At 71.9% G+C, this 25,365-nt stretch overlaps 6 protein-coding genes across 6 annotated transcripts in view; 3 read left to right on the forward strand and 3 right to left on the reverse strand.

Annotated features, from left to right (window-relative positions):
- Positions 1-1,247: 1,247 nt before the first annotated feature.
- Positions 1,248-2,861, forward strand: AURANDRAFT_26043 (hypothetical protein; the record flags this gene model as incomplete). Its single annotated transcript, XM_009038220.1, has 1 exon — positions 1,248-2,861. The coding sequence occupies one exon, from the start codon at positions 1,248-1,250 to the stop codon at positions 2,859-2,861; it is 1,614 nt and encodes a 537-aa protein (XP_009036468.1).
- A 1,851-nt stretch (positions 2,862-4,712) lies between these two features.
- On the reverse strand, positions 4,713-6,908 carry ARS4 (hypothetical protein; the record flags this gene model as incomplete). Its single annotated transcript, XM_009038599.1, has 1 exon — positions 4,713-6,908. The coding sequence occupies one exon, from the start codon at positions 6,906-6,908 to the stop codon at positions 5,421-5,423; it is 1,488 nt and encodes a 495-aa protein (XP_009036847.1).
- Positions 6,909-8,799: 1,891 nt separating this feature from the next.
- Positions 8,800-10,128, forward strand: AURANDRAFT_25625 (hypothetical protein; the record flags this gene model as incomplete). The annotated part of the gene is made up of 2 exons (XM_009038221.1): positions 8,800-9,057; positions 9,184-10,128. Coding segments are annotated over 2 exons (1,203 nt in total), but the record flags the coding sequence as incomplete, so codon positions are not given.
- A 337-nt stretch (positions 10,129-10,465) lies between these two features.
- Positions 10,466-12,545, reverse strand: RH1 (hypothetical protein; the record flags this gene model as incomplete). Its single annotated transcript, XM_009038598.1, has 2 exons — positions 10,466-11,416; positions 11,628-12,545. The coding sequence occupies 2 exons, from the start codon at positions 12,543-12,545 to the stop codon at positions 10,466-10,468; spliced, it is 1,869 nt and encodes a 622-aa protein (XP_009036846.1).
- Positions 12,546-12,946: 401 nt separating this feature from the next.
- On the forward strand, positions 12,947-20,820 carry AURANDRAFT_63735 (hypothetical protein; the record flags this gene model as incomplete). Its single annotated transcript, XM_009038222.1, has 7 exons — positions 12,947-14,109; positions 14,429-14,654; positions 15,058-15,813; positions 16,424-17,641; positions 18,166-18,410; positions 19,382-19,743; positions 19,856-20,820. The coding sequence occupies 7 exons, from the start codon at positions 12,947-12,949 to the stop codon at positions 20,818-20,820; spliced, it is 4,935 nt and encodes a 1,644-aa protein (XP_009036470.1).
- Positions 20,821-24,439: 3,619 nt separating this feature from the next.
- The window catches only part of AURANDRAFT_63736 (hypothetical protein), a gene marked incomplete at both ends in the record, with an annotated part of 5,742 nt that continues 4,816 nt past the window's right edge, over positions 24,440-25,365 (reverse strand). The window contains one exon of the mRNA XM_009038597.1: positions 24,440-25,255. Within this exon, the coding sequence (XP_009036845.1) occupies positions 24,440-25,255 (816 nt within the window). The remainder of the gene's footprint in view (positions 25,256-25,365) is intronic.

Below are 25,365 nucleotides of genomic sequence, written 5' to 3' on the forward strand. Positions count from 1 at the left end.
CGCGCCGCAGTCGCCGCCCGCCGCGGACCTCACGGGGAGCGCCAAGAAAAGGAAGCGGGAGCGGGAAAAGAAGAGGAAGCAACGCAAAGACCCCGACTTCCGCCAGAGGGACAACAAAAACCGCACCGCGCGCCGGAGGAAGGCGCGCGGGGCCGCGGACGCGAGCTAGCACGCGGCTTTGGAACGTCGTCTCTTGGATAAATACCCGAGTCCTAACGACGGGGAAAGTCCGCGTGGGGCGCGCCGTCGCGCGCCTCGCGCGCCCCGGCGCCTGTCGGCGCCTTCGGCGCCTTCGGCGCCTCATTTTTTTCTTTTTTTTTCCTTTCTTTTTTTTACCCGGCCGTCCCACGACACGGAAAAATTGCCAATAATTGTCCGGCCGCGGGTTCAACCAAACCTGCGATCTTTTGTCCGGTTACCCTAGCTAAGCTATTCGAGCTGGCCCTATCATTGAAGCCTGCAACATTGTGTTGAAGTTCCACTCGTGGCCTCCGGACGCGCCTGCCGCGCCCGCCCGTCCGGTCGCCGCCAGAGCGTGCGCGCGACAAGAAAGAAGTCCAGACTATGGGCAAATGTAGCGCGCGTCCGCCGCCGCGCCGCGGCCGCGCCGCGCGGCGTCCGCGGACGCGCGCGAAGACACGGCAGAATATACGCGCGCGGTCACGACGCGTCCTTGGTCGGCTTCACGGCCGTCCGGTCGATGGGCGGCAGGGCGTAGCGCTGCGCCTCCTCGCGCGCCTCCGCGAGTTGACGGCTCGCGTCCTCGTGCGTGAGCCGGTTCGTCTCCTCGACCTGGCTCTGCACGGACACCCAGGTGACGTACTTGAAGGCGTAGCCGAAGACGAAGAGGCCGCCGGCGACGGCCCAGAGGCGGCGCAGCTGCTGGTCGGCGGCTCCCATGCCCTCGGCGCGGCGGTCATGCACGGCGCCGGCGCGGCGGGCTGGGTCGCGCGAGCGCGAGTTTCGCGCGCGTGGCGACGCGGGGAGCGGCGCGGGGTCGCGAGCGTGGTGTTTTGTGGTAGGCGGTGCGGCGGCGCGACGCTGGAGCGCGTGCTGCGCGCGTCGAGCTGCCCCAGGCACAGGCTTTGCCACAGGCTGTGGCCCACAGCAGATCCACAGCGGATTTTGGCCGGGGTGTCGAGCCAAGCTCGCCGTCGACCGCTGAGCCGCCCGCTGGAGCGCCTCTAAACTCGCGGTCGCGTCCTCGTCGCGTGCTCGTCGCGCGCCGCGCCGCCCTCGCCGCAACCATGTCGATGGTCTTCGACGAGTACGGGCGGCCCTTCATCATCTTGAAGGAGCAGCAGCAGAAGAGCCGCATCAAGGGCTTGGAGGCGCAGAAGCACAACATCATGGCCGCGCGGTCCGTGAGCAACATCCTGCGCACGTCCCTGGGCCCCAAGGGCATGGACAAGATGATGGTGAGCCCCGACGGCGACATCACGATCACGAACGACGGCGCGACGATCCTGGACAAGATGGCCGTCGAGCACCAGGTCGCGCGGCTCCTCGTCGAGCTGTCGCAGTCCCAGGACGACGAGATCGGCGACGGCACGACGGGCGTCGTCGTGCTCGCCGGGTCGTTGCTGGAGCAGGCCGAGAAGCTGCTGGACAAGGGGCTCCACCCCGTGCGCATCGCCGAGGGCTTCGAGACCGCGTGCAAGGTCGCGATGAAAACGTTGGGCGACGTCGCGGACACCGTGGCCTTCGACAAGACCAAGGACGACAAGGTCCTCGTGGAGACGGCCATGACGACCCTGAGCTCGAAGATCATCAACGTGCACAAGCGGAAGATGGCGCAGATCGCCGTCGACGCGGTCATGTCCGTCGCGGACGTCGACCGCAACGACGTCAACTTCGACATGATCAAGATGGAGGGCAAGCCCGGCGGGCGCCTCGAGGAGACGGAGCTCATCAAGGGCATCGTCATCGACAAGGACATCTCCCACCCCCAGATGGCCAAGGAGATCAAGGACGCCAAAATGTGCATCTTGACGTGCCCCTTCGAGCCGCCCAAGCCCAAGACGAAGCACAAGCTCGACATCACGTCCAAGGAGGACTACGACAAGCTCTTCGCCCGCGAGCAGCACTACTTCAAGGAGATGGTCGCGCAGTGCAAGGCCTGCGGCGCGAACATGGTCATCTGCCAGTGGGGCTTCGACGACGAGGCGAACCACCTGCTCCTGCAGGCGGGCCTGCCGGCCGTGCGCTGGGTCGGCGGCGTGGAGCTGGAGCTCATTGCGATTGCTACGGGCGGCCGCATCGTCGCGCGCTTCTCCGAGCTGTCCGAGGCGAAGCTCGGCAAGGCGGGCTGCGTCCGCGAGGTCGCGTTCGGAACCACCAAAGAGCGCATGCTCGTCATCGAGGACTGCGCCTCCAGCGAGGCCGTCACGGTCCTCGTGCGCGGCGGCAACAAGATGATCGTCGAGGAGGCGAAGCGCAGCCTCCACGACGCGATGTGCGTCGTGCGGAACCTCGTCAAGGACAACCGCATCGTCTACGGCGGCGGCGCGGCGGAGATCGCCTGCTCCATCGCCGTGTCCAAGGCCGCCGACGACGCCACGGGCCAGGACCAGTACGCCATCCGCGCCTTCGCCGACGCGCTCGACGACGTGCCCATGGCCCTCGCGGAGAACTCGGGGCTCTCGCCGATCACGGAGCTCACGGCCGTCAAGGCCAAGCAGCTCGCGGAGAAGAACCCGAACCTGGGCGTCGACTGCCTCCAGCAGGGCACCAACGACATGAAGCAGCAGAAGGTCTTCGAGACCCTCATCGGCAAGCAGCAGCAGGTCCAGCTCGCGACGCAGGTCGTCAAGATGATCCTCAAGATCGACGACGTCATCATGCACGGCTCCTACGCCTAGGGGGCGCGCGCCCCGGCGAAAAGGCGCGCCCCGGGCCCCGGCCGCGCCCGGTTTAACCTCGACATCCGACTCTGCACGGGTCAGCGAGCTTCAAGAAGTCGTTCAAGGGCGCTTCATCATCGACCTTGCACTTGGCGAGGCAGCATGGCAAAGGCCGAAGCATTACCAGCGGAGGCCGACCTCCCCGTAAAGACGGAGGCCGAGGCCGAGGAGGTCTTAGAAAAGGCGCAACGGCCGTCCGGCGCCGCGTCGGCGACGGCCTGGGCCTGGGAGGACGACGGCGCCGGCGCGCCGGCGCCGACGGTGCGCCGGTGCGCGCGGCCCGGCTGCTGCACGACGGAGCCCGTCGCCGGCGACGGCGGCAGGAAGTTCGCGGCCTGCGCGCGGTGCGGCGCGCGCTTCTGCGGCCGCGACTGCCAGGTCGCCGACTGGAAGAAGGGCGGCTGCCACAAGCGCATGTGCCCGCAGATCGCCGCGCTCCGCGACGGCGGCTTCTCCCGGGACCAGCGGCGGGACGCCGTGCTGCGCGGCTGCCTCGGCCGCGTGCGCATGTACGCCTTCCCCCACTTCGTGTGCCACCGCGCGCTGCGGGGCGCCGGCGCGGTCCTGCTGCACTCGAAAACGCCGCTCGAGGACTTCTACCTCGACGGCCCCGTGAACCGGCGCGGCGACCGCATGGACCGCAGCCTCGTCGTCGCCTTCGTCCCCGCGGACGACTTCGCGACCGAGGGCCTCGGCCTGCCGCGGGCGGCGCGCGACGCGCTCGCGGCCACCGCGGCGGCGTGCGGCGACGACCGGGCGACGGTGCTCTGCAAGTTCGGCTGCGGCGCCACCTGCGTCTTCGCGACGGACATCGTCCCCGCGCTCCCCGTCTGCAACGCCCTCGCCAAGGACTACGAGGACCAGCCCGTCCTCCAGCTCAACGTCGACGGGTAGCCGACTTAACTCCCGCTCCGGTTAGCCGTCGCTAAACACGGCCGCGAAGGGGAAGTCGTCGGCGAGGAACGGGTGGAAGAGCGCCTCCCGGGGCGTCGCGCGGTGGTCCGGGTCGAGCTCGAGCATGGCCGCGGCGAAGGACGCGAACGCGCCGTCGCCCGGTTGTCGCGGCGGGAAGTCGCGCAGGAGCCGGCGCACGGCGTCCCGGTGCCGCCGCCGCCGGTCGCCGTCGTCGGCGGGCGCCGGCGCGCTCCCGAGGTCGTCGACGACGAACCGCGCGCCGGCGAAGCGCGCCGCGGGGAACGGCCCGAGCGCGGCTTCGATCGCCGCGCGCGCCGCGCCGCGGTCCGCCCGCGCCGGCCGCAGCAGCGCCCGCCCGAGCGCCGCTTCCACGAGCACGACGCCCAGCGAGAACATGTCGATGGCGTAGCCAAAGGGCACGCCCGCGAGCACCTCGGGCGCGCGGTAGCCCAGCGACTGGATCTCGAAATCGTCGTAATACCTGTGTGGAAATCAACCAGTGGAACGCCCTGTCCAGCAAAAACTTCAAACCTCTCGAGCTCGGCCAAATCGAAGTCGATTCGGCTGATTTTTGGACGAATCTATTGCTCTCGTCGAGTTCTCGAAGCACTGCCGAAGAGCTTGCGTCGAAACCGTCGCGTACGCTCACATTGAAGTCGGGTTGAAGATTTGATTTCCACACAGCGTAGTACCGCACCGCCTCGCTCGGCCGGATCGCGTTCCCGAAGTCGATGAGCCGCACCTCGGCGTCGACGCCGAGCACGGGCCGAGCGCACAGCACGTTCTCCGGCTTGATGTCCGCGTGGATGACGCGCTTCGCGCCGCAGTAGGCCAACGCCGCCACGAGCTGGCTCGACACGCGGCGGACGTCGCGCTCGCCCAGAGGCCCCGACTGCTTCACGAGTTCTCCTAACGATGGACCGCAGGCCTCCATGGCGATGACGTAGTGGGGCCCGCTCTCGTGGGCGCCGAAGAACTCGGGGATCGCGAGACCTCGAGCGCCCTGCAACAACGCCAGCACCGCCGCCTCGCGGCGCCCGACCTCGCGAAAGCCCGCGGCGAGCACCTTGACGGCGACGCGCCGCCGCCAGTGGGGGAAGAGGCGGTCCTCGACGAGGGCGATGCGCGAGAACGTGCCGTCGGCGAGCGTCTTCGTGATCCGGAACCGGCCGCATAGCAGGCCGTCGAGCGGCTCCGCGGCCGTCGCGCCCGCGGCCGCGAGGCGCGCGACGGACGCCGCCGACGGCACGCCGTGGCGCTGGGGCGTCTCGGCGCAGGCGCGCGCGACGAGCGGCGCGCGCTCCCGCGCGCCGCCGCGGTAGCTCCGGCTCAGGTTGTGCGACGGCACGTAGGCGCGCATCGTCGCCTCGCGATGGCGCGAGCGGCGGCGCGCGCGATGTCGCACGCGATGGGCGATGCCGTGCGCTGCGGTGCGGAGCGCTGCGGCGCGCGCGCACGGGTGCGGTGCAGCGCTGCGCGTCGAGGCGCTCTCTGAGAGAGCGCTCTGCGGTCCACCGTGCCGCACGCCTCCGAGCACTCCTGCGGCACCCGCGCCGCGCGCGGCCTCCGCGCCGCCCGCGCCGCCCCGACAAGAACGGACCTTTACGACATGGCGCAGTCCCAGGGCGTGACGTGCTTGACCGTGTCGTTCGTCGGCGAGGACGCGAGGAACGCGGCGATCGTGTCCGCGCCGCCCTCGGGCGAGCCCGGCGGGAGCGTCCGGTGGACGTACTCCTCCCGCATGATGCGCGCGGCCTCGTCCTCGAAGCCCCGGAGGACGTGGACGTAGGCGTCGTCGTAGTAGAGGTTCTGGGTCTCGTAGGGGTCCGCGTCGACGTCGAACAGAAAGTTCATCGCCGAGCTGTCCATGCAACTCTGCGTGTTGAAGGACCCCGTGACCTCCTCGCCGACCTTGAACCAGGTGGAGTTGGAGCGCTGGTACATGTATTTGTAGTTCTTCATGCGCAGCGTCGCCGCCTCCGCGGTGACGGAGAAGGCGACCTCGTCGCGGATCTCGTACTTGTCGTCGGAGTTGGACGAGATCGCGGACCAGTGGTCCCGCGAGTCGCAGTCGGAGCAGTCCAGCAGCGTGCCGGCTAAACCCCGGAGGAACGTCGCCGTCCAGTCGACGTGGTGCATGAGGCCGTCGTAGGTGCCGCGCGACGCCAAACGCGTCGGCGAGTAGACGAACGCGGGCAGCTTCAAACCCCCCTCAAAGTCGAAGAACTTCATGCCCCGGTAGGGCGCGTTCGAACTGTCGCAGTAGGTGCCGCAGGGCGAGCCGCCGTTGTCGCTGTGGACCACGAGCACGTAGTCCGAGGACCGCTTCTCGAGCCGCTGCTGGAGCAGGCCGACGCCGTGGTCGACCGCGTGTAAAGCGATGCCGAAATTCCGCCGCCGCTCCTCCAGCGCCTCGAGCGCCGCCGCGGGGTAGTCGAGGCCCGACGCGTTGGACTGCTTGTCGTCGTGGACGCCGTGGTACGCGACGTAGAGGTAGGTCGGGTTCTCCACGGAGAAGCCGTCGATGCGCCGGAGAGACTCGTTCGTGAACAAAATCGTCGAGTACTCGCCGATGACCGACGCGTCGGACAAACAGCCCTGGGGCGTGCAGCGCTGCATGTCCACCAGCGAGTAGTCCCGGAAGTGGCGCGTGAACGAGTTCTCCACGTTGCCCGATTGCTCGACCTCGTGGCTCACGTAGCCGATGCCCGCGCCGTAATACCCTAAATAGGACTTGAAGCCCCGGCTCGGCGGCAGGAACGCGGCGTTGCAGTGGCCCAGATTCCACTTGCCCACGCCGTGGACCTCGTAGCCCGCCGTCGCCAGCCGTTGGGAGAGGAAGATCTGGTCGCCGGCGTTCGCCAAGCTAAAGTTGCCCCACGCGGATATCTCGAGCGTCGCCGCGCTGTCGACGTCGACGTTGGCGAAGCCCGTGCGGTGGCCGAACTTGCCGCTCATCAACGCGGCGCGCGCCGGCGTGCAGAACGCCTGGCCGTAGTAGTTCGTCAGGCGCACGCCGTCCTGCGCGAGCGCGAGCATGTGCGGAAAGACCTCGGGCGCCAAATCCTGGCTGTCCCAGAGGTCGTTCATGCCCACGTCGTCGAGCACGACGTGGACGATGTCCGGCCGCCCGGCGCCCACGGGCACGTCCGACAGTGTTTTCACTGCGCTTTTCGCGGACCGCGGCCGCGACACGTCGACGCGGATGGACGGCGCACCGGCGCTCATGTTCGCCGGGACCGCCGTCCGCCGCCAGGGCACGAACACCGCCAGCGCGAGGGCGCTCCCGACGGCCGCCGCCGCGGCGAGGGCCGCGGTCCGCCGCCGCCACGGCGCGGCGTCGGCCATGCTGGGGCAGCCTCACCTCGCGACACGCCCGCCAAAGCGCGGATACGAAGGGTGATGTTGCCCTTAGGCTTCATAAGGTGCATTTCTTGTGGCAAGACATCGGTGACCGCGGTCGGGCGTCCGACCATACGCGATGGACGGCGCGGGCCGGTGGATGGACGACAGCGCGTCGGCGAGCTGCCTGCTCTGCACGTCGCCCTTCTCCTTCACGAACCGGCGGCACCACTGCCGGAGCTGCATGCGCCTCGTCTGCGGCCCCTGCAGCAGTCGGAGCATGCGCCTCGGCCCCGTGCGCAGCGACGGTTCCCGGCGGCCGCCCGCGGCGCCGACGCTGCGGTCCGCCTTCGCGACCATGGGCAAGATCACGAGCCAGGTCGCGACGCTGGGTTCGGTGGGGGGATTGGAGGAGGACGCGTCCGCGGAGGAGCGGGTCTGCGACGACTGCTGGGCGACGCTCGGCGGCGCGGCGCTCGGCGGCGACGAGGCGCGCGCGTCGACGCCCGTCGCGGACGGCCGCGACGACGCGACGTACGCCGTCACGGTCGTCCAGGCCGCGCGCCTACCGCTCGGCAAAGACGCGGGCCTCTTCGGCGACTCGCCGCGCCAGCCGTCGGCCTTCGTGGAGTTACGGTCCGAGGGGCGCCTCGTCGGGTCCACGGAGCCGCTGCCGGAGACGCGCGACCCGGCCTGGCGCGCGACGTTCGAGGTCGTCGTCGCGGGCCAGTCGAGGCGGCGCGCGGCCTACGTGACGCTCGCGATCTTCGACCGGAAGCGCGCGGGCCCCCACGGCGTCAAGCTGCCCCAGAGCGGCCCGCGCGACGAGCGCGTCGGCGCCTGCCGCGCGTTCCTCAACGGCGCGCCGACGCAGTGGCTCGAGATCGTCGGCGGCGCGGGCGAGCCGGGCGGGCTCTTGCGGGTCGACGTCGCGCGCGTCTCCGGCGAAGCGCCCGCGGCGCGGGCCGCGCCGCGGCCGCCGCGCTGCGCGGACATCGACGGCGGTTCCTGGCCCGCGCGCCTCGACGCGCTCTACCCGCCGGGGTCGGCCGTCCACGGCGCGTGCTTCGTCGCGTTCGCGCCGGGCCAGTACGCGCCCCTCGACGAGATCGTGCTCGAGGTGCTCGCGGACGTGTCCGGCTCCGCGTCGCCGAGAGCGCCGCGAAGGCGCGGCGCGCTCCTGTTGACGTCGCACCGGCTCCTCTTCGTGCCCGAGGCCTCCGACGGCGCGCCCTTCTTCGTGCCCCACGCGACGTGCCTCGACGTGCGGGTGGAAGCGCCGCCGCCGGGCTCGAACACGGACGCGCTGGCGCTCTGCGTGGTGACGCGCGACTTTCGAAAATTCGAGTTCACGTCGCGGACGGCGACGAACCGCGACTTCCACTGGTACCGGTCGGAGATCCGCTGGCGCACGCGCGAGGACCGGTTCCACCGCCCGGCGGCGGCCAAGGCCGCGACGCGAACCGAGGCGGCGGTCGACACCGCCCCGGCCGAGGCCGCCGAGGCGGTCTCGGAGCCCCCGGCGGATTCTTCGGAGAAACCGCTCACGAAGCGGCAGCAGCGGCGCGTCGCGCTCAAGAAATTCCTCAAGGCCGGCGAGGGCTCGGGGCCCAACGCGCCCGACGCGGGCGCGGACGTCGACCTCCTCGCCGAGTTCCGGCGCCAGGGCGTGCTCGACGACCACCGCTGGCGCCTCACGGAGACGAACGCGCTGTACGCGTTGTGCCCCACGTACCCGTCGACCCTGGTGGTGCCGGCGGCGCTGACCGACGCCGTGTTAGCCGACGCCGCGCGCTGGCGGTCCAAGGCGCGCGTGCCCGTGCTCACGTGGTACAACCGGGCGTCGGGCGCGCCGATCTGCCGGAGTAGCCAGCCCCACGCGGGCTTGACGGACAAGGTCATGGCCGAGGACGAGGCGAGCCTGATGCATCTCCGGGCGGCGACGTCGCGGACGAACGCCGGGCGCCTCTTGGCCGACTCCTTCGACGACGACGGCCGCGGCGCGCCCGCCACGCCGGGCAAGGACGACGGCGACAGCGACGACGACGTCGTCGAGATCTCCGCCGTGTCGCCCAAGGCCCGCGGGACGGGCGCGCCGGTCCTGCGCATCGTCGACTGCCGGCCCGTGCTCAACGCCAAGGCGAACGCGGCCATGGGCAAGGGCCACGAGGTCATGAGCCGCCTCGGGGGCAAGGAGTCCGCGACGCTCGAGTTCCTGGACATCGCGAACATCCACGGCATGCAGGAGTCGTTCCGCGTGCTGCGCGAGGCGCTGGGGGCGCCCGACGAGGGCGACGGCGTCTACCGCGCGGTCCACGACTCGCGCTGGCTCAATCACGTGTCCCTCCTGCTCCGAGGCGCCGTCGCGGTCGCGGACCACTCCGCGGGCGGCGACCCGGTCCTCGTGCACTGCTCCGACGGCTGGGACCGGACGGCGCAGGTCTGCGGGCTCGCCCAGTTCCTGCTGGATCCGTATTGTCGGACCATCGACGGCTTCGGGGTGCTGGTGGAGAAGGACTGGTGCGCGTTCGGCCACATGTTCCGGGAGCGGGGGGGGTTCGGTAGCGATCCCCAACAGGAGACGGGCCCCATCTTCCTCCAGTTTTTGGACGCCGTGTCCCAGATCATGTGGCAGTGCCCGACGGCCTGCGAGTTCACGGAGGAGTTCCTGGAAGTGTTGGCGGACGCGGAGCGGAGCCGGTGGTTCGCGAACTTCCTCCGCGACTCGGACCGCGACCGCGCGCGGGAGAACTCCGGGTCGCCGCGGGGCCCCGGCCGCACGCCCCGGGGCGCGGCGCGGCCGCGGCCGGAGGAAAACGACGAGGCCGTGTCCATCTGGCGCGTCTTCGCCTTCCAAAGGGACCGGTTCTCCAACGCGCTCTACGACCGCGACGGCGCGAAGGCGCTGCGCTGTGTGCAAATCAAATCTTCAACTCGACTTCAATGTGATCGTATTCGAATGTTTTGACACAAGCTTTTTGGCTGTGCTTCGAGAACTCGATGAGAGCAATCGATCCGTCCAGAAATCAGCCGAATCGACTTCGATTTGACCGAGCTAGAGAATTTCAAAGTTTGGTCGGGACGTCCCAAACCAGTGGTTGATTTGCACACAGGCGCTGCGGCCCAACGCGTCGCTCCAGGCGCTGCGCCTCCGGCCGAGCTACCTCCACGCCGAGGACGTGTCGCCGGAGGTCGCCGCGCTCCGGGCGAGGATCCGCGCGCTCGAGGCGGAACGGGCGGGCGACGACGACGGCTTCCACGACGCGCGCGCGCCGCCCCGGAGCCCCCAGCTCGAATAAGCGCTCTTAGCCGCGCCCCTTCTTGAACGCCTTGTGCTTCCGCTTGGCGCCCTGGGCGTGCTTCCGCGCGTTGCGCCGCGCCTGGTGCGCCTTCGCGGGCGCGGCGTCCTTCCGCGGCGCCGCTTCCGGCGCGAAGTCGTCGAGCTCCCTGAGCTCGGCGTCGAAGTCGTCCTGGGAGATCTTGCCCTTCTTCAGGCGCTTGTGGAGCCGCTCCTCGGCCGCGAGGTCGTCCCACTCGTCCATGATCTTCGCGTGCTGGCCCTTGCGCTTCCGCGGGCCGTCGTCGCGCTTCGCCGCGGGCTTCTTCGGGGGCGCGTCGCCGCCGGCGGCGGCCGCGCGCAGCTCCTCGCGCTTCTGTTTCCGCGTCTCCTGCTCGGCGGCGTAGCGCTTCTGCCGCGCGGCCTCGCGCTTCTCGTCCTTGAAGGGTATCGCGCCCGTGCGGACGTCGCTCCGTTCGAACGCCGTGAGCTTGCCCGCCTTGGCGAGCTTGCGGAGCTCGGGCATCTCCGGCAGCTTCAGGAGCGCGAAGAGGCGCGCGACGGAGCCGACGTCGACCTTCTCCCAGCGGAAGATGAAGGGCAGCCGGTGCTCGAGGTAGCTTCGGACCCAGCTCGTGAACGCCGTCGTTCCTTTTTCCAGTAACGCCCGGTCGTCGACGCAGGCCGCCTGGAGCGCGCCGTGGTAGACCGTCGCGGCTTCTTCCAAACCCTCCGGCGCCGCGACCTCGCCCGCGGGCGCGCCGCGGAGCTTGAGCAGCTCCGAGTACGAGTCCTCGTGCCTCTCGAGGAACAGGAGCGCCGCGCCCGGCCGCCCCGCGCGCGCCGTGCGGCCGACGCGGTGCACGAAGGTCTCGGGCTTCTGCGGCGCGTCCCACTGGACGACGAGTTCCACGTCCTCGACGTCCAACCCCCGCGCGGCGACGTCGGTGCAGAGGAGCGCGACCGGTCGTTCCGCGACCTGTGTGGAATTCAAATATTCAACCCGACTTCAATGTGCGCATATGCGACAGTTTCGACGCAAGCTCTTCGGCTGTGCTTCGAGAACTCGACGAGAGCAATCAATTCATCCAAAAATCAACCAAATCGACTTCGATTTGATCGAGCTAGAGAATTTCAAAGTTTGGTCAGGACCATCCAAACCAGTGGTTGAATTCCACACAGGCCGACACCTCGCGGAACGCGGCCCAGACGGCGCGGCGCTTCTTCGGCACCATCTTGCCGTGGAGCGCGCGCATCTCCGGCAGATCGTCCGGGAAGGCCGCCGCCGCGGCCTTGAGGCACCGGTCGAAGAAGTCGACGGCGGCGCAACTCGAGAGGAAGACGAGGGTCTTCCTCGGTTTGCGTTCCCGGAGCACGGCGAGGAGCGCCGCGAGCTTGTGCTCGGGCCGGAGCACGACGTACTCGTTGAGTAGCTCCGGCGGCAGGACGCGCTTCTCGCCGGAGGCCTCGGCCCGCTGGACCCGGACTCGGACCGTCGCCGGATTCCGGAGCCCCGCGCGCGCGAGCTCCGCGACGGCGCGCGTCTGCGTCGCGGAGAAGAGCGCCGTGCGCCGCTGGCGCGGCAGGGCCCGCATGATGCGCTCGAGCTCCTCGGCGAAGCCGAGCTCGAGGAGCGTGTCGGCCTCGTCGAGCACGAGGACGGCGACGCGGCGGCCGTCCATCGCGCCCCGCTTCAGCAGGTCGTCGAGGCGGCCGGGCGTCGCCACGACGACGTCGTCGCGGACGGCCCGCTCCATGGCGGCGCCGCCGACGACGAGGGACGCCGCGAGCGCCTTGGCGGCGCAGAGCTTCCGGAGCACGGCGAACGTCTGCGTCGCGAGCTCCCGCGTCGGCGACACGCAGACGCAGCGCGGGCCCGGGCCGGGCTCGTTGGCCTTCGCGGCGGCGACGAGCTCGACGGCCGACGCGCCGAAGGCCAGCGTCTTCCCGGAGCCCGTGACGGCCTCGGCGACGACGTCCTTGTTGCCCAGCATGAGCGGGATCGACGCCGCCTGCACGGGCGTCATGACTTTGAAGCCGAAGTCGTCGGCGATGCAGGCCAGGGTCTCCGGCGAGAGGCCCGTCGCCGCGAAGGACCGCGGGTCCATTGGAGCGCCGGCACGCGGCACTACGGCCTTGGCTTCGGCCATCGCTGATCGTGTTCGGCAAAGTGCTGTGCTCCTTGAACCTTCGGCTGCCCGAGATGGGCCGCCTCGCGGCCTGCGCCGTGGTCCTCGCTTCCCGTGCAGGCGGCCTCTACCTCGACGTGCCCGTCGACGGCCGCGTGCTGACCATCGAGTACGAGGCGAGCAACACCTACACGGAGCTGTGGCGCTACGCCGAGGCCTTTGAGGCCGAGCACGGCCTGCGGCGCTTCTACGACCAGTGGGCCAAGTGCGCGCCCGTGATCTACGCGCGCTACAAGTGCGTCACGTCGGAGATCCTCAAGGCCATGCAGGCGCACCGCGACGCCGCGCACGCGCTCGCCAAGGACTTCGCGTACCGCGCGATGGGCCGATGGGACGCCTTTTACGCCGCGGGCGACGACGCGTGCTTCGCGGCCTACTGCGCCGCGCACGCGGACCTGGCGGACGCGCTCTGCGGCGGCGCGGCCTGCGACGCGCCGGGCCCGCTGCGGGCCTGCCGCGAGCACTGGGAGGGCTACGGCCGGGCCGAGGGCCGCGAGCCGGACCCGGACGCGTGCTCCGCGGCTAAAGAGACCGTCGCCGTGGCCGCCGACGGGTCCGCGGACGTCGCCGACGGGTCCGCGGACGTCGCGGTCCACGAGGACCTCTTCCGCGCCTTCGACGACCCGGCGGCGCTGACGGCGCTCGACTTTGGCTGCGGCGCGGGCCCGCGGTTTTTCGCGCACTCGCGGCGCTTCGCGCGGCTCGACGGCGCGGACACGTCCAAGGTCGCCCTCGAAGCGGCCCACGCCTACGTCCAGGAGCGTGTCGCGGACCGCGCCTACACGCTCTACCACAGCGACGGCCTCGAGCTCGACGCGGTCCCGGCCGACGCGTACGACGCCGTCGTCAGTTTCGACGCGCTCTCGCGGATCCCCTTCCACGCGACGCGCTACCGCCTGCTCGAGGAGTTCTTCCGCGTGCTCAAGTGCGACGGCAGAGCGAGCCTCGCCATGGGCTTCGGTGCGTTCCACGGCAGCGTCGCGGGCTACCGCGACGACGTTCCCGTCGACGACGGCGCGGACGTCCAGGTCGCCTTCGACGACCCGGACCTGCTCGTCCACGACTTGGACCGCGTCGGGTTCCGCGACATGGCCTACTGGATTTCAACGGGCGGCTCGGGAACCCACGCGAAGACGCTCGTCGTCGCCGGGCGGAAGCAGTGCCCGCTCTGGAACATTCGGGTCTTCATCGGGAATCGTTCGGAACCGGAGACCCTCGAGGAGCTGCCCCAGGCCCAGGGCACGAACCGCAAGTACGTCGACGCCGAGATCCCCCGAAAGCGGCCGACGGTGTCAGGGGTGCGGGAGGAGCTGCGGAACATGAAGACGACGGAGCTCGTGAAGCGCGCGCGGCGCGACGGCGTCAGCCCGGAGACCATCGACGACGCGCTCGACGCGGACGCGCCCCGGGACGCGCTCGCCGAGGTGCTGCTGGCGCACTGGGACCTCGACGACGAGGGCGGCGAGCCGGACGAGTGGCCCTGGTGGGCCTGAGTTCGAGCACCGCCGGAGGCGTACGCGTCCCGCGGCGGCTAATGGTGAGCCGGGGGGATGCAAGGTGAAGCAGTGGTGAAGTGCAAAGCGTCAGTGCGTCTCGCCTCTGCTTGCCGTCGACGAGCGCCGACAGCGCGTGCTCGAAGCAGCCGCATCACCACTGCATCGCTCTGCCGCCGCCGCATCGCTGCCGCCGCCGCGTCGCTGCCGCCGCATCGCTGCTGCGCCGCATCGCTGCGCCGACGTCCCGGCACCGCCGCGTCGCCGCGCCGCCGCGCCGCCGCCATCCATGGATCCCGAGCTGCGGAGCCTCATGGTCGACGCGTCCGTGTCGCGCATCCAGCAGCAGGGCGCGCTGCGGCGGCGCGCGCGGCGCGACGTCGCCGTCAACGCATCGCTGCTCGCGGTGTGCGTCGTCGGCCTGGCCGCGCACGCGGCCGACGCGCGCGCCGTCGCGAGCGGCTGCTTCGCGCTGCTCGGCGCCTTCATGGCCTACGCCGTCTACATCGCGCTCTGCGCCATGAAGGCCTACACCGTCTCCGTCGGCAACCTCCCGGAGCCCGAGCACGACTCCGACGACTCCGCCTACGGCCACAGCCACTTCCACGGCCACGAGAGCTCGGACTCGGATAAGGAGGACTAGGAGCGGAGTCGGAGCGGCGTCGCTGCGAGCGCGGGTCGTCATGCGTCGTGCGCGGGAAACTTCAACTTGCATGTTGGAGGTCCAGTTGACCCCGAAGGAGAGCCGGGCACGATGTGCGCCCAGCTCAGAGACGAGCTCACTTGCTAGCGTAGGATCGATGCGACCAACTCGTGGCGGCCTCGTCGCGACGGCGGCGCTGCTGCTGGTTCGAGCGACCATGTCGTCGGCTGGCGGCGGCGGCGGCGCCTGCAATGACACGGCCGGCGACGACGTCGTCCGGCGGCAGCCGCGCCAGGTCGCCCACGTGGACCACCTTGCGCTGCCGCACAGCGGTTCGACGACCGTGGCGACGGCGCTGCGGCGCGCGCTCGAGGCGCGGGCGCTCTTGGGCGCCGCGTCGTGCGCGAAATGCTCCGCCGCGGCGTGCGGTGCCGACGCGCCGCTGCCGGTCCGCGCGACGCTCGTCTACCGCGCGGGCCACGCGCACTTCCCGCTCGCGGAGCGCCGCGCGCACATCGCCTCGGACTGGGCCGACGGCGCCGTCTCCCGCGCGCGGGAGGCGTCCGGCGGCGCGCGCCAGGCGGAGCACGAGACGCGCGTGGGCCTCCGCGGGCCCTCGCCGCGCGTCGCGCGCCCGGGCGCCGTCGTCACGGTGCACGTGCTGCGGGAGCCGGTCACGTGGCTCTGGCGCACGCTGATGCGCTTCTCGTACATGCCCGTCGAGGGCGCGGCGCGGCGCGGCTCGCGGACGGCGTCCGGAGCGACGCACCGGGGCCGCGCGCGCGGCGAGCCCGCGTCGGCGTGGCTCGAGCGGAACCCGTTCGCGTGGAACATGCAGGCCCAGTTCCTCGCCGGCCGGCCCCGCTTCGACTGCAACCGGACGCTCGCGGCCGCGCGCGACGACGCGGATCCCGAAGCGCTGCTGCCGCGGGCCGAGGCCGAGCTCGCCGACGAGGCCGCGCTCGCCTTCGGGCTCTTCGAGCGCCTCGAGGACAGCGCCCAGCTCATCGCCCACGCCCTCTGCCTGCCCAAGGCCACCCTCGTCGCGGGCGTGCGCCGGGGCGAGGACGCCGCCGCCGCGGGGGGGCGGCGCCGGAGCGGCCGCGGACCGCGCGACGGGGGCCGAGGCGACGGACGGCGACCCGCGGTCGAAGACCCGCGCGGCGCGCGCGAGCCACGACCGCGACGCGCGCCTCCTCGCGCACCCCGCGGCCCGCGCCGCGGCGCCGGCGCGGCCGGCGCGGGCGGCGCCGAGCCGTACCACGGCGCCGTGCTGGACGCCGACGAGCGCGCCCGCATCGCCGCCCGCATGCGCCTGGATCGGGAGCTGTACGGCTACGCCGCGCGGCTCTTCGACGACCGCGTGGCCCGCATGCGCCGCGACGAGGCCGCCGGCGCGACCTGCCGCCCGGGCGGCGACGCCGCGTGCGCCCTGCGGTGTTCTTAATGTGGTGGTGCCATTGTCGACCAAGCTACTGGGGCCCTGCCCAGGATGCGGATGCGATCGCGAAGTGATCGCGAGGATCAACCTACTACAAGTAGCCGCGAAAGGTTGGCGTTGCACCATGAGTGCTGCCCGCGTTCAGAATTCAAAAACGATGGAATGGGCGGACGTGCACCAGAGCCTGCACCACGATCACGCGGCGTTTTGGGCGCCGCAGGAGACGCGGCGCGGCGCCCTGCGGGCGTCGAACCGGCGGTCGCCGCGGTCCCGGTCCGCGCCGCCGTCGAAGACGGAGGCGGCGCCGCCGAAGCTGCAGCGCCGCGACAGCCTGCCGCCGCCGTCGACGCCGCGGAAGGAGCCGCCCAAGGCGCGCACGCCGAGCACGTCCGCGAAGTGGCTCGGCGCCGGGTCCTGCGTGATCCTCGACGAGTACGCGGCGACCGCGACGCCCTCGCGGCCGGCGACGTCGCCCGCGCCGGACCTCGGCGGCGTCGTGGCCACGGCGCTGGACCTGGCGCACGTGCCCCTCGCGGAGCCGACGACGCCGAAGACGCCCGAGGGGGGGCTGCCGCGCGCGGAGCGCATGGTCTCGGCCGACTTCGAGGACGCGGGCGCCGCCGCGCCTCCGCTCGCGCTCGGCGGCGACGACGCGGCCCCGGCGCCGCCGGACCTCGAGGACGCGCCCGCGGCGGTGTCGACGCCGCCGGTCGTCGACGGGGCGGCGACGGCCACGCCCCGCTCGAGCCCGCCGCGGACGCCGAGGAGCTTCCTCCGCGAATTGCGCGCCTTCGAGGCGAAGGCGCTGATCCTCGACGAAGCGACGACGGCGCTCGTCCCTGAAGAGGAGACGACGCCGCAAGAGGAGACGGCGCCTCTCGTCCCCGAAGGGCCCTTTGTCCTCGAGGAGGCGACGACGCCGCAAGAGGAGACGACGCCTCTCGTCCCCGAAGCGCCCCTCGTCCTCGAGGAGGCGACGACGCCGCCGAGCCTCGAAAAGGAGCCCCGGCCGGCGGTCCGGCCGTGGGCGGCGCCCGCCGCGGTCCTGGTCCTCGCGGTCGCCGCCGCCTGCGTCCTCGCCTCTCCGGCGGCGCACCCGATCGTCGCCGACGACGTCGCCGCCGCGGCGCCCCGACGCGCGGCCGCGGCCCCGCCGCTCCTGCTCCCGCCGCCGCCGCCAAGCGCGTCGACGGCGCTCCCGGCGCCGCCGCCCCGCGCGTTGACGGAGCCGCCGCCGCCGCGCGCGTCGCCGGCGCCGCCGCCGCCGCGCGCGTCGCCGGCGCCGCCGGACCTCGCGGCGCCGGCGCCGCCGGACCTCGCGGTCGCGCTCCGCCGCGCGCCGCCCGCGCCGCCGCGCGCGCCGCCCGTCGACGTCGCCGCGGCGCCGCTCGTCGGCACCGACGTCGTCGTCGCGGCGGCGCCCGCGCCGCCGCCCGTCGTCCGCCGCGTCTTCGAAAAGCTCGCACGCCGACCTGCGCGCGTCTTCGCGGCGCTCCGCGCGGCGCTCGGCCGCCTTCGCCGGCTCCTCTTCGGCCGCCGCCGCCGCTAACATATCCCTAGGACGCGCACGCGGGGACGGCGGCGTCCGGGTACCGCAAAAACGCGACGCTCCGGGCCGGGAGCGCGAGCGGGCCGCCACGAGAGGAACGCGGCGGGAGTTCCGGGACGTCGCCCTCGGGGACGTCCAGCGCGGCGCCGTTGAGCGACACGTCCCGGAATTCCCCGGTAAGCACCCACTCGTCGCGGGCGCCGCCGAGGCCGACGTCGACGTCGACGGCCGCCCCGGGGTTCACGAGGGCCAGGGACGCGCCGCCGTCCGGCGCGCAGTGCGCGTACGCGTGCACTGCGTCGGACGACGAGAGCGCCCGGAGCACGCCGCGGCCCATGGTCCGAGTCCAGAGCCGCGCGACGTGGTAGTCCGGGTTCGGAGAGTAGTCCCGCGCGGCGTCGAGGAGGCCGTAGTCGCCCCCCGCGAGGCTCTGCCTGCCGAACTCGGGCGCGCCCGCGGCCGCCAGAGCGCCCAGCGCGTCCGCGTACCAGAACATGGATTCGACGGCGTCCGTCACGTTCGCCAAACCGCCGCCGTTGTGGGGGCCGCACTCGCCGCACCAGACCTTGGCGCGGCCGCCGACGGCCCGGGCCAGGGCCGCGTACTGGCGCTTCGTCTGGGACACGAAGCCCGGCGCGGGCCACGGGCCGTCGTTGTTGTACGAGTGCATGCATACGGCGTCGACGAGCGGCAGCACGTCTTCCAGGAACGCGTCGAAGAAGGGCGACGGCTCGCAGGTCGGGTCGCAGGCCGCGTCGCCGTCCGTCTCCGCGGCCATGCCCACGCAGGGGCCGAGGACGAGCGGTTTCTGGTGCTTCGGCGCGTTCCTCTCTACGTAGGACCGCACGGCCGCGTAGGCGCTTTTCAGGTGCGCGAAGGACGGCGATTTCGGCGCCGGCACGAGCTCCTCGGCGACCTCGACGGCGTAGAGCGCGCGGCCCGTGGCGAAGCTGTGGTTGAGCAGCTGCAGCGCGGACGCGCCGTCCCACGCGGGCACGGACGCGCTGTCGCCGAGCGCGCCCGTCGACGCGTAGGCGCCGGGGAAGTTGAGGCCCCAGACGAGCCCCAGGCCCGCGTCGGCCGCGAAGGCGTGGACGGCGTCGTAGCGCGCGCGGTCGAGGCAGAGCGTCACGTTCGACCCCCGGAACGCGTGCGGCGCCTCGCACCACGCGCGGTCCGACTCGTCGAAGGCGTAGCGCGCCTCGACGTCCAGGGACCCGCCGACGCGCAGGAGCCCCGGGGCGAGCTTCCTCGCGGCGGCGCGGAGCCGCGGCGACGACAGGTTCGCCGTGAGGACCGAGGCCCGGGCCCAGGAGCCGGCCTCGAGGCCCGTGTCGGGCCACCAGTCCAGGTCCACGCTGGCGTACTCGCGCAGCGTCTCGGCGACGAGGGCGTCGCCGTCGACGCGCACGTGGATCGTCGCGCGGGCGGCGCTGAGTAGCGCGAAGATTACTCGAGCCATCATTCCCATCCGGATCGACATCATCGCCCCCCCGCCGCCCGCACTGGATCAGGCAGCGCGGCTAGAGACCCGAATCTGGCAGCGCAGACTCACAATTCTGCCTCATGTGACTGCAACAAGTGTTCAGCATTGACCTTGTACGATTGCTCGAAACGACATGCTTCAAGGAGCTTGACTGAAACGATGCCGCGCCTGCCGCCGCTCGACGGCTCGGAGGTGCGCAGCGCGCTGGCGCCGTCGCCGAACGGCGGCGGCCGCTCGTCGCGCGTGTCCAGCGAGCTCAACACCGAGAAGCCGCCGAAGCGCAGCCGGTCGGCGTCGCGGGGCAGCCTCGCGACGCTGGCGCCGCCGTCCGGGCGCGCCAAGCCCATCCCCGTTGCCTGCCAGTCCTTCTTCGACTCGCTGAGCCACCTCCAGGATGACATCGAGGCCGGCGGCCACGGCAGCGAGTTCGAGTACTTGCAGAAAATAGAGGTCAACGAGCACATCTCGTCGCACGTCGAGTTCAAGCTCCGCCGCGACACGCTGTGTGGAAATCAAATCTTCAACCCGACTTCAATGTGAGCGTAATCGAACGGTTTGGACCAGACTCTTCGGCCGTGCTTCGAGAACTCGACGAGAGCCATCGATTTGTCCAACAGGCGACATGCTCAAGGCCGCCGTCGAGGGCCAGCTCGACAACGCGTCCGTCTACACGCTGCTGTGGGCGTCGGAGATCATCCACGACCACGCGGGCCGGCCGCCGCGGAAGGTCTTCGATTTGACGATGACTAGGCGCGTGACCTACCTCGCGGTGTTCATCCAGATCTTCGTGCCCCTGGCTTTGATCATCGTCGAACAGAACCACATGCGGCTGCCGTTCCTCTTCTGCCCCGCGGCGGCGCTCGCCGGGACGCGCGCGGACGCGCCGCCCTACGCGTTCAAGCGCGCCGTCTACGGCGCCTGCGTCTACGTGCTCGCCTGGCTCACGTGCCTGACGAACTTCGGGGCCGTGCAGTACGAGGAGGCCGCGTACCGGTTCTTCGCGCAGTTCCACCCGCCGCGGAAGGGCCGGCCGCCCGTGCCCGTGGACGCGCCGGACCCGGAGTGCTCGCGGTACGGCCTGTGCATGCTCGTGAGCGCGGCGGTGCAGATCCTGAGCTTCAAGCTCGTGCTCGTGACGCTGATCTTCCTCTTCTTCACGCAGTCGGACCTCATGGACATCGTGCTGAATTGCCTGGCGCTCCAGTTCATATTGGACGTCGACTCGACGATCGTGACGCCCATCCGGAACCGGGACCTCGTGGAGCGGGAGATGAAGAAGTGGTTCGAGGACTTCGACTGGTACGGCGACGAGATCAAGGCGTACCTCGAGCGCGACGCCGCGCGGCCCACGGTGACGTTCCCCGGCGTCGGCGACATGCCGTGCATCCGGCTGCTGCCTTTTCTGGTCGTGGACCACCGGGCGCCCGGGTTCGTCCGCGTGGAGCGCGCGTGGTTCGCGCGCCACTGGGCCATCAAGCTCCTCACGTTCTTCGACGGGCTCATGGTGCCCCTCGTGCTCTTCTTCATGGTCGGCGTCGGCTTCTGCGCCGAGTTCGCGTGGCCCGGGGACGACGACGACTAGGGGCTTCAGTTCCCGTGGCCCGGGGACGAAGAACGACTCGGGGCGCGCGCGCGCGTGGCCCGACGACGAAAAGCGACTAGAGGCTTAGGAGCGGCCGGCGGAAGACGCAGGTTTTGGGGAAGTCCGCGTTGGAGATGAAGTCGAGCATGTCCGTCTCGGGCGGGAGGGACGCGATGTCCGTGCCGTTGAGCGCGACGAGGATGGACGCGGGCTCGACGCCGAGGGACGTGGCGGGCTCCTCGACCTGGAAGACGACGGGGATGACGACGCCGAGGAAGACCGCGAACGCGATGCCGAGGCGGCCCCACTCCTCGAAGCTCACGACGTACTCCGTCGGGCTGCCCGGGAGGAAGGCGTGGAGGTAGGTCGCGAGCCAGCCCGCGAGGTGCTGCTTGCCCTTGAGCTCGACCCGGAACTGCGCCGCCTCGGACGTCACGGTGAGCACGTCGCCGTCGGCCGCGAACGATACGCCGGCCGCGTCCCAGCGGACCTGCGCGTCGGCCTTCTGCGTGCGGCTCCGCCCGACGTAGAGCGAGCTCCCGTCGCCCCAGAGCACGCCGGGCGTGGGCTTGCCCTTGGCCGGCGCCGGCGACGCGCCGAGGTGCGTCGCGTGCGTCTCGATGCCGTCGCGCAGCAGCTTGCAGACGAAGGACAGCGACTTCTCCGTCGCCGCGGTGCGCGTCGGTTTCACCTTCGGCGGCGAGCTCGCGCTCGCCGCCTGCTCCGTCTGGGCGCTCGCGCCCGCGCCCATGGGTGGCCGAACGACACCGCGCGGTTGCAAAGCCCACCAGGTGGCTGCCCTATGAAAAAAGGCAACGACGTCGTTGAATGGGGCAGCACTTTCACGATGGTGTGAGCGCTCTCCCTCGCCTCGACGATGCGGCGATGACGGTCGCGCTCCTCGCGCTCGTCGCGTCGGCGGCGCTCGCGGACGATGCCGCGCTGCGCACCGTCGCGGTCGACGACGCCGGTGACGCGTTCCTCGGCGCGCCCGCGACCTACGCCTACGCGGCCTACGCGCACCCCTGGCCCCACCCGGCCCTCGCCTTCGAGGCGAACTTCAGCGTGTCCTTCCCCGCGGCGCGGCGCTGCGGGCGGCCGCGCGTCGCGGCCTGCGTCCTGAGGCGGCGGAACACGTGCGGCACGGGGTGCCACTACTTCCAACACGCGGCCGTCTACCTCGCGCCCTGCCTCAGCTTCTTCGCGCGCTACGACGACCTCGAGCCCGTCGTCGTCGCCAAGGACGGGTTGTACTTCGGCTTCCACCCCTGGATCGTCGGCTTCTTGGAGGCCGCGGGCGCGCGGCTCGTCCAGCAGGCCGTACCGCGCTGCGCGGTCGCCGCGGAGTTCGACGGCCCGGCGGCGGACCTCGACGGCGGCGCGCCGCGCTTTTTGGGGCTCGAGCCCCTGCCCTGGGTCGCGCGGCGCGGCGACGTCGAGAAGCCGCGGCGCTTCCTCGGCCTCGCGGCGCGCGGCGCGGGCGCGCCGCTCTCCGTGGGCGTGCTCGCGCGGAAGCCGGGCAACGGCGCGCTCGCCGACGAGGCGGCCCTGGTGCGCGGGCTCGCGGCGGGCCTCGGCGTCGCGCCCGCGCGCGCGGTCTTCGACGGCACGACCTTCCGCGACCAGGCCGCGTGGACGCACGCGATGGACCGCGTGGAACTCGAATCTTCAACTCGACTTCAATGTGCGCGTAATCGAACGCTTTAAACAAGCATTGTGCTTCGAGAACTCGACGAGAGCAGTCGATCCGTCCAAAAATCAGCCGAATCGACTTCGATGTGGCCGAGCTAGAGAATTTCAAAGTTTGGTCGGGACGTCCTAAAGCAGCGGTTGATTTCCACGCAGGCGATGGACGTGTTAGTGAGCCCCCACGGCGCCCAGCTGACGAACCTGCTCTTCGCCGCGGAGTGCGCCGTCGTCGTCGAGCTCTTCCCCAAGTCCTACTTCATCCCGGGCTACTTTGGCGCGCTCGCGGCGAGCGTCGGCGCGCTGCCGTTCTACGGCTACCCGGGGCCGGATCCCGCGCGCGACGTCGCGGCGATCGCGGGCCTCGGCGCCGCGGAGGCGCAGGCGCTGCGCCGCGCGCCCGTGGACCCGGACGTGCCCGGGCTCGTGCGCTTCCTGCGGGACGTCGCGCTCCCCGCGCGCGACCGGTGCCTCCGCGGCGAGCCGCCGGCGCCGCCGCGGCCCGCCGCGGCCGCGGCGTCCGTCGCGCTCGCGGCCGCGGCCGCGGGCCCGCCCGCGGGCGGCGTGCGGGCCCTGCGCCTGGACCTCGCCGTCGCCGGCGCGCCCCTCGACGGGTCCCTCGCGCTGTGCGTCGCGGCGCTCGGCGACCGGTCGTGCCGCGAGCTCGGTGCGAGTCCGCACGCGGCGTCTCTCGACGTGCCCGCCTGGGTCGGCCCGCTGCGCGTCGGCGTCTGGCTCGAGCCCGCGGGCGCCGTCGACGGCGGAACGGCCTTCGCGCGCCACGCCGTGGATCTCGCGCTCGGGCCGCCGCCGAGTACGCGCGCGCGCCTATCGATCCGCGCGCCCGCGGCCGGCGCGTTGGTCGCGGGGGGCGTCGTGCCGACCCTCGAGGTCGACGCGACGGGCGCGACCATCGACGGCCGCGAGGTCGCCGCCTGCTACGCCGTCCTCGACCGGAAATGCTGCGCGCTCCTCTGGACCGCGCCGGGGCCCCTCCGCGCCGACGACGCGCTCCCCGCGGACGCCGCGCCCGTCTTCGAGCGCCTCGACCTCCCGCCGGGCGACCACGAGCTCGTCGCCTGGCTCGAGCACGCCAACGGCACGCTCGTCGCCTTCGACAGCGTCCGCTTCGGCGCCGTGGGCGCCGTAAGTTGAAGTAGCTTGAAGCGTTGGTGCTGTAAACGTCGGAGAGCGACCGATCGTCTCACCCTCAAGCTCTCGCGCGACGACCCGTCGCGACCCCGACACGTCTCATCGCACACCTCCGACGACCGCGACGCATCTCTCACAAAGACTTCTGACGACCTCATGGGTCTGGTACTAGGAAAGGAAGACGTCGACGACGAGAACACTCGCGCGGAGAGCCCGACGTTCTCCGAGCCCGACGAGCCCGCACCGCCGCCGCCGCCGGAGAAGAAGGCGGCGCGGCCCACCATGGTCGGCGGCACGAGCCTCTTCAACCTCTTCGCGCAGAAGGAGGAGCCCGCGGCGCCGCCGCCCGCGCCGAAGCCGGCGCCGCCGAAGGCCGACCGCCCGACGATGGTCGGCGGCACGAGCCTCTTCAACCTCTTCAGCCGCGAGGAGCCCGACGACTCCGCCGCGCCCGCGGAGCCGCGCGCGGGCATCCTCGAGAAGGTCGGCTCCGCGACGGGGTCGCTGCTGAACCTCCTCGGCGGCATGGGCTCCGACCCCGGCGAGGACGCCGAGGCCGAGGCCGCGACGAAGATGCAGGCCAAGGTCCGCGGCTCCCTGGAGCGCAAGAAGTCCGCCGAGGCCAAGAAGGAGCCGCCCAAGGCCGGCGGCCAGTGCTGCGTCATCGCGTGAGACCACGATCCCCCGACAAGACCAAGATCCCCCCCCCCCCTCGCGAGACGCGGCTAGCGGCGCCTCGTGGTAAACCTCGCGACGCCACCAACGGCACCTCGTTACCTCCCTATGCCAAGGTGGCCTCGGCGAGGTCCGGCTCGACGCCCGGGCGCGGGGGCCGGGCGAGGAGGATCGCCAGCGCGGCGAGCGCCGTCGCGACCGTGGCGTAGAACGCGTCGCCCGGCCGGTCCGCGGCCGCGAGCGCCGCGTAGGCCGCGCCGAGCCCGGCGGGCGCGGCGAGCCCGGCCGCGGCCTCGACGGCGCCCAGCGCGCCGAGGGCCGCGCCCGCGTCCCGCGCGGGCACGGCGCGCACGAGCAGCGCGCGGTGCGCGGGCATGGCCGCGGCCACGGGCGCCGCGAGCGGCACCAACGCGTACATCGCGCGCTGCGTCTTCACGGTCGCGAAGCCCAGCGACAGCAGCGCGGACGCGAGGCAGCCGAGCCGCGCCAGCAACAGGTCGACGGCGACGTCGCGGTCGTCGCGGCGCTTCGACCGCCGCGCGCCGCGCCGCGCGAGCGGCTCCAGCGCCACGTTCCCGACCGCCGCCGCGGCGCCGAGGAGCGACACGTACGCGCCGACCTGGGCCTTGGACCAGCGCCGCGCGAGGTACTGCACGGCGATGGCCCCGACGCCGACGTTGTTGCAGGAGACGAGGGCCCAGGCCGCGGCGAGCGCGCGCGCGTCGCCGCCCGGCGCGACGAGCGCCCGCAGGCCCGCGGCGGCGTCCGCGAACCGCGGCGCCGCGGCCGCGGGCCGCGCGCGCCGCGTCGGCGGCAGCGCGGCGACGACCCAGACGAGCGCGAGCCCGGCGAGCGCCGCCGCGGCGGCGAGCGCCGGCGCGTCGCCGTAGGCGTCCGCGGCCCAGCCGCCGGCCGCCGGCGCCTGGGCAGGAAAAGGGTGCGAAATTCCCAACTTTGGAGGCTCCTCTCTCGGTCGTGTTCCACTCGTTTCGGCTGATTTTGGACGAGCGATCATCTCTCGGAGCGCTCTCG

The sequence above is a fragment of the Aureococcus anophagefferens genome (genome assembly GCF_000186865.1).
Source record: "Aureococcus anophagefferens unplaced genomic scaffold AURANscaffold_8, whole genome shotgun sequence".
Lineage (NCBI taxonomy): Eukaryota > Pelagophyceae > Pelagomonadales > Pelagomonadaceae > Aureococcus > Aureococcus anophagefferens.